The sequence below is a fragment of the Orycteropus afer genome, unplaced genomic scaffold (assembly GCF_000298275.1).
Source record: "Orycteropus afer afer isolate SDZICR_OR568_19922 unplaced genomic scaffold, OryAfe1.0 scaffold00070, whole genome shotgun sequence".
In the NCBI taxonomy this organism is placed as follows: Eukaryota; Metazoa; Chordata; class Mammalia; order Tubulidentata; family Orycteropodidae; genus Orycteropus; species Orycteropus afer.
This window is the reverse complement of record NW_006921657.1, coordinates 5,167,404-5,181,960: the sequence shown is the minus strand read 5'-3', so window position 1 is coordinate 5,181,960 and position 14,557 is coordinate 5,167,404. Positions and strand designations below refer to the sequence as shown.

General features: G+C 49.5%; 1 protein-coding gene across 1 annotated transcript in view; it reads left to right on the top strand.

Moving 5' to 3' along the window:
• CDH23 (cadherin related 23) overlaps nt 1-14,557 on the top strand; it is a 542,121-nt gene that overhangs the window by 519,993 nt on the left and 7,571 nt on the right. Inside the window, exons 47-56 of the mRNA XM_042780917.1 lie at nt 1,439-1,897; nt 5,824-5,940; nt 7,049-7,273; nt 7,777-7,946; nt 8,123-8,260; nt 9,219-9,338; nt 11,066-11,243; nt 11,404-11,615; nt 13,791-13,982; nt 14,185-14,298. Coding sequence (XP_042636851.1) covers nt 1,439-1,897; nt 5,824-5,940; nt 7,049-7,273; nt 7,777-7,946; nt 8,123-8,260; nt 9,219-9,338; nt 11,066-11,243; nt 11,404-11,615; nt 13,791-13,982; nt 14,185-14,298 — 1,925 coding nt within the window. The remainder of the gene's footprint in view (nt 1-1,438; nt 1,898-5,823; nt 5,941-7,048; nt 7,274-7,776; nt 7,947-8,122; nt 8,261-9,218; nt 9,339-11,065; nt 11,244-11,403; nt 11,616-13,790; nt 13,983-14,184; nt 14,299-14,557) is intronic.

The window sequence follows — 14,557 nt, the reverse complement described above, 5'->3', positions numbered from 1 at the left end:
CGACGAAGGAGGGGGAGGCCTTCAATGAGATGGATTGACACGGTGGCTGCGATGATGAGCTCAAGTATAGCAGGGATTGTGGGCTGGCGCGGGATCGGGCAGTGTTTCGTTCTGCTGTGCATGGGGTCGCTATGAGTCGGAAATGACTCGACGGCACTTAACAACAACAAATATAAAAATACAGATATGTGTCATTTAACGTCCATGATATATTCTATGAAATAGGACGTTCTGTGAACATCTGTGTCCATGGGGCATGGGGCTTCCCAGCGCACTGGCACCAAGGGCTGCTGTGCAGTATACAGCATGGCATGGGCAGCTGCCACTGCAGATGCCTCAGGTGAACACTCAACCAGGCCCAGCCACCTGTCACCACTTTCTTGGCTAAGTCAGCTGCAGAGAATGCCAGCCCACCCATGAAAACTTGCCTGGGAAGGGGATGGTGCCGGCCCAAGGGACTAAGGGTCCCAGGCGGGTCTCCATCATTGCAGACTAGGTGGCTTCCGGGCCACACACAGTAGCTGTGCAGAAGTGAGGCTCTGACCTCAAGATGAGGATCTGGCATTGTGGCACTCAGATACCTGGGTGCCCCAGCCCATGGACACATACGCAGTCAGACGCTGCCCACACAGACGTTAAGTGACGCATACCTGTATATATAAAATAAATAACATAAATTCTATATTTCTAATATTATAAAATGATGTTGTTTATTTGATTATTACTTTTATTTTTTCTTTTGTAAATTGTTTTTATTGAGAGGTTTGACCAGATGATCTCTGAGGTCTTTTGCACTCTGACATTATAATGGTTGCAGGAGACAGGTTCACACAGAGAAATGACAGGTGGCCTAGATAATTGCTTCTCTGCAACAGGGTAAAGGGGGATCACCCAGCAGCAGGCTGAACATTTTCTCAGAGCACCAGCAAAGTTGCAGCAGTAAAAAAATAATGTTTGAAAGAAATTGATGATAATCAAGATTTCAGTAAGTATTAGTTAGACATCACAGGAAAGTTAAGGATTTGTTGAACTTTCACAATAATTTTGTGGTTTATCTATTTATATATTTTTATCTTGAGTTGCCTATCTTTTTAAGACTTAGGATTTCTAAAGGATTTTTTTTTGTTTTTTGAATGCTGTGGGAATGGGTTCCTTGGAGCTCTGGTAGCATAGTGCCTAAGGCACTTGACTGCTCACCAGAAGGCTGGCGGTTCAAACTCACCAGCCACTCCTCGGAAGGAAGGTTGGGCAATCCTACTTCCGTAGTGATACTGCCTCGGAAACCCAAGGAGGGGTCGCTATGAGTCAGGGCCGACTCACGGCAAACAACAACAATAATGTTTTAAATGACCACGAAGAGAATGCATGTGGTGAAAGGTGAGCTCTGAGAGGAGGCCACTGTGATGTACTCATCTCCTCCCCATTCCCACCCCCACAGGATTCTCAGTCCTTCAAGTCACAGCCACAGATGAGGACAGTGGCCTCAATGGGGAACTGGTCTATCGAATAGAAGCGGGGGCTCAGGACCGCTTCCTCATCCACTCAGTCACTGGGGTCATCCGTGTCAGCAATGTCACCATTGACAGGGAGGAGCAGGAATCCTACAGATTGACAGTGGTGGCCACTGACCGGGGCACCATCCCTCTCTCGGGCACAGCCATCATCACCATCCTCATTGATGACATCAATGACTCCCGCCCCGAGTTTCTCAACCCCATTCAGACGGTGAGCGTGCTGGAGTCAGCTGAGCCAGGCACTGTCATTGCCAACATCACTGCCATCGACCGTGACCTCAACCCAAAATTGGAGTACCATATCATTGGCATTGTGGCCAAGGATGATACTGACCACCTGGTGCCGGACCAGGAGGATGCTTTTGCTGTAAACATCAACACAGGTATAAGGGCTGACTCCCTCCTACCCTTCACCCCTGATCCCTGTCCTAGTCCCCTTGCTCTCTGCTTTCTGTCTTACTCTCCCTTTTTCCTTTTTCTTTCATTCTCTACTTCTCTCTTTGCTTTGACTGCTGCTCTTTCTACTCTCTTCCCTCCCCTATTGACACTGTAGTCTTCTCTTCTTTCCATCTACCCTTGCTCCTTCCCTCTCTGCTTTCTCTTCTTGTTCTTCCCTTGACCAGCTTCTTCTCTTCTTGCTGATTCCCTCTCCACCAGTGTTGTATGAGAGCACCTATATTACCACACATAATGCCACCAGCATAAAGTATTATACATTTTTCATGTTTCTACTTGTATAGGACAATGGTACCATGTTTTAGCATGCATTTCTGTTTTAACTAAGTACTTGAATACTTTCTTCATATGTATACTGGCCATTTAAATCATCTGTAAGTCATATTTACGCCCTTAAAGATTTTCTTACACTATCATGAAACAATTAGCGTAGTGCCTAAGGCACTTGACTGCTAACCAGAAGGGTGGTGGTTCAAACCCACCAGCCACTCCTCAGAAGGAATATGGGGCAATCTACTTCCTTAGTGATACTGCCTCAGAAACCCAAGGAGGGGTCACTATGAGTTGGGTCCGACTCGACGGCACATGGCAACAACAATATCATGAAACAAAGAGAACTGTTACTTATCTTTCACAATTTATACAAGTGATTTCATGAAATTTTGATGATTTTATCTTTTGCCATCAATATTTTTGCTCCTCTGGAGAATTAGGTAGGGGACATGGGACCTTATGGGAGTACATCTTGGAAGACCCAAGAGTGACAGAGAAACTAACATGACTATGACAAAATGCTTAAAATCATTGTTAATCAGAGAAATGCATAGTGAAATTGTAAAGAACTACTAGTTTTCCTTATCTAATTAACAGAGATTAGAATGCTGGACAATGTTAAGTATTAGTAACAATATGGGGACATTGGGACCCTCATATATAACTGACTCTGCCATATGAATTGCAATCTAGCACAAAGTACACTCATTCTCTAATGACCCAGCAATTCTGCTCCTGAGTGTATGTCCCAAAGACATTCTCAGGCAATAATGAGACTTAACAAGGTTGATCACTGCAGTGTTATTGGTGGTGGTGAGTTGGAGGCCGCCCAAGTGACCATCCTAGGACATTGGAAAGAAAATGTGGTAGGTGCACACCATGGAGAACCAGACAGCAGGTAGAAACAATAGATTATATGTCCACAGAGCAATGTGGGTGGATCTTAGGTGGTGAACACTTACTGAAAAGAGTGAAAAATAAGATGGGATACATACCACAATACCATTTGTGTAAATGTAAAATTCACAAATATATATATATATATATATATATATACCATTTGTAGTAACACTTTAAAATAAAAAATACACTTCAATATATTACAATGATTGTTAATACAAATGTTTCTAAGATGGGAAAAGGGAAGAGGAGAGGGGTATAAAAGGGAATAGATACACACATAAAACAAGAGAAGTACTGATGAGCATAGTGTGCCATGAACCAAGGAGTGTGATTAACTCAATCTGTGCCAAAGGCCCAAAGGAAAAAACAAGAAAGAAAAGCTATGAGCACTGTTGTTGTTGTTGTTGTTGTCAGATGACATCAAGTCAGGTCCAACTCACAGCAACCTTAAGTAAAACAGAAAAAAACACTGCCTGGTCCTGCACCATTCTCACAATCACTGCTTTATTTGAGCTCATTGTTGCAGCCACTGTATCAATCCATCTCAGCGAGGGTCTTCATCTTTTTTGCTGACCTTTTACTTTACCAAGCATGATGTCCTTCTCTGGGGACTGGCCCCTCCTGGTAACATATCCAAAGTATGTGAGACAGAGCCTCGCCATGCTAACTTTTAAGGTGCATTCTGGCTGTACTTCTTCCAGGATAGATTTGTCCATTCTTCTGGCAGCCCACGAATCAGTATTCCTCACCAACACTATCATTCAGTTGCATCAATTCTTCCTCAGTGATCCTTATGTTTTGTCCAGCTTTCACATGCATACAAGGCAATTGAAAATACCATGGCTTGGGTGGGTGAGGCACACCTTCAACCCACTGCCATTGAGTCAATTCCGACTCATAGTGACCACTATTGGGTTTCCAAAGCAGTAAATCTTTACGGAAATAGATTGCCCCATATTCCTCCCACAGAGTAGCTGGTGGGTTTGAACTGCCAAACATCTGGCTAGCAGTCAAATGCCTTAGGCACCAAACCACCAGAGTTCCTGAGGCACACCTTAGGAGAAGGTGAATAAAATCATCCATGTTCCAGATTAGCAACATTCCCTGGCTGCGTTGGTTGTTCAGGACCTTGGAGAGCTTCTCCGTGCCCTGGCAACTTTATGTTCTATGGATGCCTTTCCCACTTTATCCTCTTTTCTCCTCTTCCTCCCTCTTACTGACTCTCTTCTCTCTATTTTTCTTTCCAGTGTCTTCTCTGCTCCCTCTTCCTCACTTTCTCCCCACCTCCCTTGTTCACCTTCCCTCCCTTTTCTTCTTGCCAGAGCCTTAGCACCCTGTTTTCTCTACTCCAACTGGGCTCCCAACTTGCTCCCCTGGCTTCCTTCCCCTCTGGTTCCCCCCTCCACTCCCTCTGCTCTCACCTCTCCCTCCTGCACCTCCTACCCTGGTCAGCTGAACCCCGTACCTTCCCCAAGCCCTGCCCTACTGCATCCCCACTGCACCCTGAACTAACTGATGTTAACCCTTTCTCTCTCTTCCTCACGGCTGACAGGCCTGCAGGTTTGAGCTCTGTTTCTCTGTCACTTCCCACCTCATGTCCTCTCTGCTTCACCCCATTGCCTTCCTCCATGCCTACCGCACCCCCACCACCCCTTCCGTCCTGTGGGGCCCGGGCCAGGCCATGGTCCAGCCTTTGCAGACTGAATGCAGCCGCCCTCTCCCCATCCTCGCTCCCCAGCCTGGGGGACGGGGAGCGAGAGTAGGAAGAGGAGGAGGAGGAGGAGGCAGCAGCCCAGGGTAAGTGGCCGCCCTATAGCTGGGGACCCACGAAGGACAGAAGCCCAGCAAGGGGGTCTTCCAAGGGGGAAGGGAATCCCAGAGGTCCCAATGCCTGAAAGGGACTTGGAAAGGGAAAGAGGAGGTTTCACTTTAGGATGGGGCCTCTGGGATGTGAGGAGCTTCTAGGAAGAGAGGCATAGCAGAGTCAGCCCTGGGGTCAACCAAACTAGGTCTGTCCACTCCAAGCTCCAAGCTGCTGGAGACTCCTCTCTGCTTCTGGGAGGTAGATAGATAGGACTCTGAGGGGCAGCAGCTAGGTGAGAAGGAAACAACTCCTTACTAGTACAAAAACAGGACCTGACACGCCCTTCTTGTATCACTCCCCACTTAACCAAGACCATCGGGTAGGCCTGAGGCGCCTGGCCTATTCCACTACTGCCCCCTCCAGGGGCTGCCCTCACCCAGGACTTTTCAGCTAGCCCTGAGCTTTTCTGGTACTTGATCTCCCCCTAACACATGCATTTTTTAAACAAGTACTTAGAGCTCACTGTGTGCCAGGCACTGTTGCAATCCTTTCATAAATGTAAATTCTAATCTTAGAATAATCCCATGTGATAGGTACTGTAATTATTCCCATGTCACAGACGAGGAAATGGAAGTTAAATAACTTTCCCAAGGGCATCCACTTAGTAAGCACTGAATGATGGGCAATGATGTGCCCCCAGCTTGCAGGTGGCTGTGAGGCCATTCCAGTCAGAGATGAAACCAGCAAGTCCTGGGGCCCACTAGGGACTTCATCCTTTACAGGGTTTGGGAGAGTTGTCCAGGAGCACCCCTAGGGAGGCCCAACTCTTAGGGGGTTCCCCTCAGGCTTAACCTGACCTGGTCTGGTCAACAGGGTCTGTAATGGTGAAGTCCACCCTGAACCGGGAGCTGGTTGCCACCTATGAGGTCACTCTTTCAGTGATTGACAATGCCAGCGACCTACCAGAGCATGCTGTCAGTGTGCCAAATGGTAAGACTCCCCTACAGGCATCTTCCATTGGTTACTCAGAGCACATCAGGGCAGGGAGGCGGGCCAGAGGCAGGCACTAGACAGGCTCCCAGAAAGGGAGCAACAGGGTGCAGGTGTGTAGGCTGCTGGTAGTCAAGCAACACTACATCGAGGGTTTAGGATGACTATGTGTCCTGGTTATTATGTGAGCTCAGCAGTAGGGGAATCTAGAAGCCCAGAATTGTGTGTAGTCTGAACCCTACAGCTCAGAGGTGGGAAGGAGTTTTGGTGGGTCAACAGAGTCTTAGACTGGAATGCAATTGTCATAACTGGTAAAGAGGATGTGGCTGTGATGTGAGATAGGAACCTCATGATCTGACTGGAAGCTACAAGGTCAGGCACAGAGAATGGGAAGAGCAAGGAAGGGTGGCTTGAGGACAAAGACATAGCAAGGGGAAGAGGTTGTGCAGGCTCCATGGTAAAGAACAGAGGGGCACAGTGCTGCCCTCTGCAGAAACAGACTACCCTGTCTGCAACCTGAGGCATGAGCTGGGGTGGTGGAGTTGCTAAAGGTGTGGATTCTGTCTGGAATGAGCAGGGGTGGAGGTGGGGATGGGCTGGCCTCAAGGGGCCTCTGCCATGAGTTAAGGATAGTAGCTGGGGTGGGGATCCAGCCTGGCAGATAATGGCTGCTTATCTTCACAATCCAGAGGCCCAAGTTTTCAAAACAGAAAGCAGACTTGGTTACCCCCTATGTGTCCCAAGATCAAAAGGGCAAAGGCCCAAGGCTGTTTATGTAGAGGGGGTGACTCAGATGGGAAACAGGCTGAATCTTGGAAAGGGTCTTAACGACCGTCTACTCTTACCTCATTGAACAGGTCAGGAAACTGAGTGAACAAGGTTAGTCAATCAGATCATAGAACTCAGGCCCCTTCCCTTTTAGAAGAGTGAGTGACCAGAGCCAGAAGGATGGGTCTCGTGCCACAGCTGGAGGGTTGGGTCAAACTTCAGGAAGTCCCAAGAGGACTGTGAGATATGCCATCCTTTCTTGGCTTGGCTGAGGCTTAGCAAGGACTGAACCAGCCACGCTAGAATCCCCTTGCCTTGCCCTCCCCTGCCTTTACCCTAGCCAAGCTGACAGTCAACATCCTGGACGTCAATGACAATACGCCCCAGTTCAAGCCCTTCGGGATCACCTACTACACAGAGCGGGTCTTGGAGGGGGCCACCCCAGGCACCACGCTCATTGCCATAGCTGCTGTGGACCCTGACAAGGGCCTCAATGGGCTGATCACCTATACCCTGCTGGACCTTGTGCCCCCAGGCTATGTCCAGCTAGAAGACTCCTCTGCAGGTAGGTCAGAAATCTGCCAGAAGAGGGTTAGGGAGATGTATCCATGCCTGCTTCTCACCCTCAGTTGGGCTCCACCTGGCCCTTCAGTGGAGTGGACCAGATCCAAGATGGCCAATATCCCACTCACTCCTAAATGCCAACACTAGAGGAGAGGACAGTGTGCTTAGTCCTGGGTGGGGATGGCAAACCCCTTAAGGTCTACTGGAAACCTGGAATACTCCACCACTCCAAGTTCCTACTATTAGTATCACTCCAGAAGCAAAGGAGGTTCACTGCACTGGTTTGTGAGAAGGCTTCTCAGCCCTCACCCCCAGTAAGGAGAACCATAGGATGCCAGTCCCTCCAGGCCCTCTGGCCTTAAGTGAGCAGTGCTGCCTAGCCACCCTTCTTCTCAACGGAACCACATTCGCTCCTCAGAGCTCCAGACCCTTCTCTTTATACTATGGAGAGCTGCCCATGAGTGAGGAGTGGCTGAAATAGCAGTGGGTGTCTCTGTTTCTCAGGAAAGGTCATTGCCAACCAGACAGTGGACTATGAGGAGGTGCACTGGCTCAACTTTACTGTGAGGGCCTCAGACAATGGGTCCCCACCTCGGGCAGCTGAGATACCTGTCTACCTAGAGATTGTGGACATCAATGACAACAACCCCATCTTTGACCATCTCTCCTACCAGGTGGGTGGCTAGGCCAACAGGTTGGGTCCAGGGCCTGTGCCTATTTCTTGGGGTCTTTGAGCATCTTCCACTCTCATCCTGTCAGCCTCTAAGGCAAAGGGCCAAGGCTATTTATGGGCTGTAGGACTGACCTTGGCCTACTCTCCCTCTCTCTCTCCCTGCCCACTGGGCTCCAGGAAGCCATCTTTGAGGATGTACCTGTGGGCACAGTCATCCTGATGGTCTCTGCTACTGATGCTGACTCAGGCAACTTTGCCCTCATTGAGTACAGCCTCGTGGATGGAGAGGGCAAGTTTGCCATCAATCCCAGCACGGTAAAAGGGGCTGGAGGGTCTGGGTTTGGGGAAGTGGCAAGGGTCCATAGTTTTAGATAAAAAAGCCACCAAAGATCATTGCAGCCACCCCCATTTCTGGGACCTGCCACCTGGACATCTGCAGCCACAGAGGTTCTTTAGCCAAGTCACCAGACATCCATCCATAGACTGAGGTCTTTCTATCCCAGTAGACATGGAAGGAAGTAGCCAAAGTCTTTGGTGGGCACAGAGACTTTGAAGTGTCTCCATAGACTAAAGAACTTGATTCAGGTCCATGAGTCTGCTTTTTGAGGCTGTCAAAGGAAAGCATGGAAACTTGTGCAGAAAGTGGGTACAGTGTTTGAGCACCTACTGCATGCATGACATACACTCAGTGCTAGGGCAGGGAAGAGACTCATAAGGTGCACCCCCATGATTCTATGAGTTTCAGGCTTGTAAAAGTAGAAACTCAGGAGAAAAGGAGAGTGATGATTTCCAGTATGTGCTAGTTGGTCCAAAGCTGCTGTTTCCAGTGTAGGGAGAGGGCCCTATGGCCTGGGGGTAGTTGATCAGGCAGGACCTTCCCAAGTTGCTGGGGCTGGAATTAGACTTTCCCTCCCACTGTCCTTCCCTGTTCACATCACCTGCACTCTGTCCTTTCTGCAAAATTCAATCTTTCCTGATTGGTATAAGCAGGCTCCTGGCCTGGCACTAAGAACAAGAAATATTTATGAGTACCTACTGTATGCTAGGCCCTGGCCCAGCAGTGAGTGCCAGACTGGGCTGTCATGCCATCTCCAGGTGGATTAGGGTAGTGAGAGCAAGAAGAGCCACTAGAATATGAGCTCCTTGGGGACAGGGATTGTTGTCTCTCTGTTCACACTGTCTCCAGAGTCTAGAACAGTGCCTGGCACATAGGAGATGCTCAACAAGTATCTGTTGAATGAATGAAGGATCTGAAGCCATCCTCCCCCATTAGGGTGACATCTATGTGCTGTCCTCACTGGACCGGGAGAAGAAGGACCACTATATCCTGACTGCCTTGGCCAAAGACAACCCTGGTGATTTAGCCAGCAACCGTCGAGAAAACTCAGTGCAGGTAAGGGGTGCTGCCCTGGGCCAGGGACACTAGGGATTGGGCTCGTGGAGGTAGCAAGCAAAACCTGTGGAGAATAACTGCTGCAAAGTGGGAGCAGAGCCACTCAGTCCCATCAGAGACATGATGGCAGGAAAGAGGAGGCAAGAGGTCAGCCGAGTGGGATACAATGGCTGTGGCTTAAGGAGACAGGGACTCTTTAGGAGAAATCTTATTCCAAACCCCTACTAAGGCAGCTAAACAAACCTTGGCGTAACCCAAATAAAGCCTAGGGCTCCACATCCCAGTGTCTCCATAGTGTCACATTGGAAGAAACACAGTCTAGCATCCAAACATAATTATCTTTATTTATGTCTCTTAAAGAACATTCATGAAAGATCAAATTCACAGCCCCATTCCCCTGCCAGTTCTAGCATCTACTCGGTTGGCTTTGAGGCCAACGTCTCACCTTCTAAGCTCTCTATCACCATTTATATCCAAAACCCCGAGTCTGGAGGTTTTGCTCTCTCTCCACGTCTCCCACCACCACATTTTTTTTTTTTTTGCCTTCTCCAGTCTATCTTTTTGGATTTGTTCTCCTGATTCTCCTACACGATAACCTAATCACTCAAAGGCAAAAAGAAAAGTCTCCTGAAGGATGGGAGAAGGGAGAAGCTGAATGGGCAAAGACAAATTCTTTTAGCAGAATTCTCAAATTCTCTTTACCACGTAGAGTGAAAGAGCCAGGGCCATTCACAGGGACAGTGATATTTTAATCTTGTCCCCGTCACATCTGCATGTTCTATATTGTGAAAAGCACAAGATTTAGAGTCAGAAGACTACGATCCCACTAGCTAAGTACACTGCATTTGTCCTTTAAGCTTTCTGAGCCTCTGTTGCCAAACCTATAAAGGGGGAGCCTTTGGTGATGCCTACCTCCAAGGGTGGTGGTGAGGAGTCAGGGCGACAGGGGTTTGAAAGTACACTGAAAGAGGTTCTAGAAAGTTCTGCTGTGAAGGGCTGGGATAAGGATGCAGCTGGGCATAGACACAGCAGCCAGGGGATGGGGGGAAGTCTATGGGGTCAGACACAAGTCCAAGTCAAGAGCAGGTGTTAGGGAGTGGAGGAATCACAGCAGTCAGCATTAAGGTGCAGAGACTAGAGTCAGATTTATAGGGTCTCTGTTAGGAGCGCTGGTAGCATAGTGCCTAAGGCACTTGACTGCTAACCAGAAGGCTGGAGGTTCAAACCCACCAGCCACTCCTCAGAAGGAAGGTTGGGCAATCCTACTTCCGTAGTGATACTGCCTTGGAAACCCGAGGAGGGGTGCTATGAGTCGGGCCCGACTCGATGGCAAATAACAACAACAACAACACTGGGAGCAGCCAAAGGACAGTGTAGGATGGGCAAGGGGCTCTCTGCTTCAGGGCCCAACACAGGTTACCTGCAAACCACAAGTTACTGAGTATTGACTTGGGCCAGGCATTGCAGTAAGGATCTAGTATATATAACCGTTGGAAGCCTCATGAGGACTGACAGACAAGATACTATTATCCCCAATGTACAGCTAAGGAAACTGAGGCACAGAGGTTAAATAAGTTGCTTGAGGTCAGACTCCAATACATTAGGAACAGCACCTTGGTTCTCAGCCCCCAGCGGGCACCTGTCCTTCCTCCAACCCAGCTTAGTCCTGTGTAACCAGATCCCTAGGGGCAGCATGCTCCTGAGCTTTGACCTCAAACTGCCCCTAGGTGGTGATCCAGGTGCTGGATGTCAATGACTGCCGACCTCAGTTCTCTAAACCCCAGTTCAGCACAAGTGTATATGAGAACGAGCCAGCAGGGACCTCAGTCATAACTATGATGGCCACCGACCAGGATGAGGGCTCCAATGCAGAACTGGCCTACTCGCTGGAAGGTCCTGGAGCAGGTACATAGCCTGTTCTGGACATGCATGATGCCCTGTGGGGATGAGGAGGGCCAGGCTACCATACCTAGGCTTCCATCCTCCAGCCTTATGGCAGGAAGAGAAGGAGGGATGGGAGGGAGTAGCCAGAGCCACACCCCTGCTCTCCTATCCCACCCACCAGAGGCCTTCCACGTGGACATGGATTCGGGCCTGGTGACCACCAAGCGGCCACTGCAGTCCTACGAGAGGTTCAACCTGACCGTGGTGGCCACGGATGGTGGAGAACCCCCACTGTGGGGCACCACCATGCTCCTGGTGGAGGTCATCGACGTCAATGACAACCGCCCCGTCTTCGTGCGCCCACCCAATGGTACCATCCTACACATCAGAGAGGTATTGCTGACCCCCAGGGCCCCAGGCCTGAGCCTCCTGCCCACCAGCATCCCTTGTCCAATCTTCTTCATCCTCCAGTTATGGACTGAGAGAGGGAAAGGGCCCCAATTGTGAAGGGGGGGGAACTGAAACCAAAGAAGCAATCAGACATACCCAGTACCACCCAGGGCAGTACTGGACAGTGGTTAGTAAGTAGCATGGGCTGTGCTAGCAAACAATTTGGTTTGAGTCCAACTCTATCACTTACCAGCCAAGTGACATTGAATAAATGACTTCCTCAGTCTGTTTTTTCATCTGCAAAATGGGAATAATAATAGTAGATGTCCCATCTCTTGCCCCCAGATGTCTGCCAAGGACAGTCTTCCCAGCTACCCACTTCCCTTATACTTGTCTCAAAATAAACACACATGTTCCTTCTGTCTGTCTGTTGTTCCTGTTGATATCAGTGTGGAGACAGCCTGGGGACAGAGGATAGGCATCCTTGTTTCTTAAACAAGGGGAAGTGGCCAAGGATCTGGAATCTCTCCAATTCTTCTTTCATTCCTTGGCCTAAATTGGCATGTAAAGATGGAGGAAGTACACTTTTGTTTCCTGCTCTTCCCTTCTTTCCTCTAGCACAGGCCCCACATGCTCCTTGATGGTGCACTTGGGGTGTCTCCCACTAGTCCCTTGCCCCCCAGATGCAGCAGGTCTCTGCATCTCAGAATGTCAGTATTAAGTCCATGTTGTCACTTCCTGTCTGTCCTCTTTGAGGTCCCGTAGAAGATATTTCTCCCAGGGCTGAGCTCTGGGAAACACTATGCTTTCACCTTGTGATTTGCTTTCACCTCGCATCGAGAGTCACATTTGCAAAGACTGAGTGCCCTTCTTTGCTTTGCCCACCCTAAGAAAACCAAACTCACTGCCATCGAGTCAATTCTGACTCATAGCAACCCCCTTTGGATTTCCGAGGTGGTATATCTTTATGGAAGTAGATCGCCAGGACTTTCTTCCATGGAGTGGCTGGTGGGTGAGAGCTGCCAACCTTCTCGTTAGTAGTCAGAATGCCTTAGGCACTATACCACCAGAGCTAAAAGTGGTCAGCCCACCTTGAATGATCCTGTAGGGACTTAGGGAACACACCTTGCCTCCTGCCACTCATCTTCCACCTTCCTGCTAACTCTTCCTTTTCCTTACCCTGTGTTTTTAACATGCTCAATCTTATTATAATTTATACCTTTTTATAAGCTGCTTCAAATCTTGTTTTTGTGAGATGAGACAAGATATAAATTAATAATAATCTAGTTCTTTTCCACTCCAAAGGCCCTATTTACTAAGTTTTTCCCTCAAGGACCCAGTGTTGAGAAAGATTTATGTCTCCCATACAACCAGCATTTGTTAAGTAATTATCCACTTGTCATCCTGTTTTTTATTAATTAGATGTAACTTTCATTTGGCCCTTCTGGTTGTCATGACCAATGAGATAAACAGTAAAACCATGTTGAGCGATCATTTTTCACCTGAAAGCAAAGAAACTTTCCCCCTCTCTTTCTGTCTCTCTCTGACCTCACCAACCTTATCATGAGGTCTATGTATGCTTTCTATGAGATTTTTTTGTATCTTAGACTTCACTCAAGGGAGTTCAGGAGATAAGACTTAGAGAGGTGAAGTGACATGTCCAGGGCACATGATGAATTACTGATCGACTAGAACCCAGGCATACAATTTCTATCTACATGTCCCCCTGACTCTGTGTCCCCCATTTCAGCCATGTCCTAGGATGGATGGTGTCATTAGGGCATACCCAGAGTTTCTGTAACAGGAGTAGTAGAAACAGCAAGACAGGGACAAACGGTGGCTGTGACCTCAATTTTTGGACTGCTTTTCTTTCCCGTCCCCACCCCCCATCTCAGCATGCAATGGGGCTGGCTGGTTGGGGTAGCTCCAGAAGGTGGGCACCCTGAAACATGCTGGGATCCAGGCTGGCCTGTCAGTGAACAGTGGCCTTGGCTGGGGGAAAGGGAGACAGCTAGCAGATGCTCAGACTCCAGGAGAGTGCAGTCAAGCTGCCAGCGTGCCCTAAGCATGTGAAGACTTTCTGCTACTGGAGCAGAAAAGCCAGCGCTCCATCAGGGCTTTGGAGTTGGAATTCTCTCAGACGTTCAGGGGTGTCCATCCCCATCATCACCCCTGCAGGAGATCCCGCTGCGCTCCAATGTGTACGAGGTCTATGCCACAGACAAGGACGAAGGCCTCAACGGGGCGGTGCGCTACAGCTTCCTCAAAACAGCAGGCAACCGGGACTGGGAGTACTTCACCATAGACCCCATCAGCGGCCTCATTCAGACTACGCAGCGCCTGGACCGCGAGAAGCAGGCAGTGTACAGCGTAAGGGGCGGGTCCCGGCGGGGGCGGGGCCGAGGGAGGGGCTTTCCCAGCCAGGGCAAGGCTCCACCTCCCCACAGAAACTGTCACAGGGGTCTGACCTCTGGGAACTGCCTGCCTTGGGCCCGAAGCCAACAACCTCCCACCCCCACCCCCGCGCCACCTGCATCAGTCTCCCCCTCTGACGGCGCTCCTCTGCACCCAGCTCATCCTGGTGGCCAGCGACCTGGGCCAGCCGGTGCCATATGAGACCATGCAGCCGTTGCAAGTAGCCCTGGAGGACATCGACGACAATGAGCCCCTCTTCGTGAGGCCCCCAGTAAGCTGCCTATCCCCTGCGCTGGTCATGCCCACACAGGGACTCACCAGCCTGCCAACCCACACATGCACACCTCTACTACACACAGTGCCTGTACACACATCTGTCTGCATGCATTCCAGAGGACAGCAGACATTGGTTGACCAGCTGCTATTTCTAGGTGCTAGTTGTTGTTGTTGTTGTTGTTTGCCGTCGAGTCGGCCCCGACTCATAGCGACCCCTCCTTGGGTTTCCGAGGCAGTATCACTACGGAAGTAGG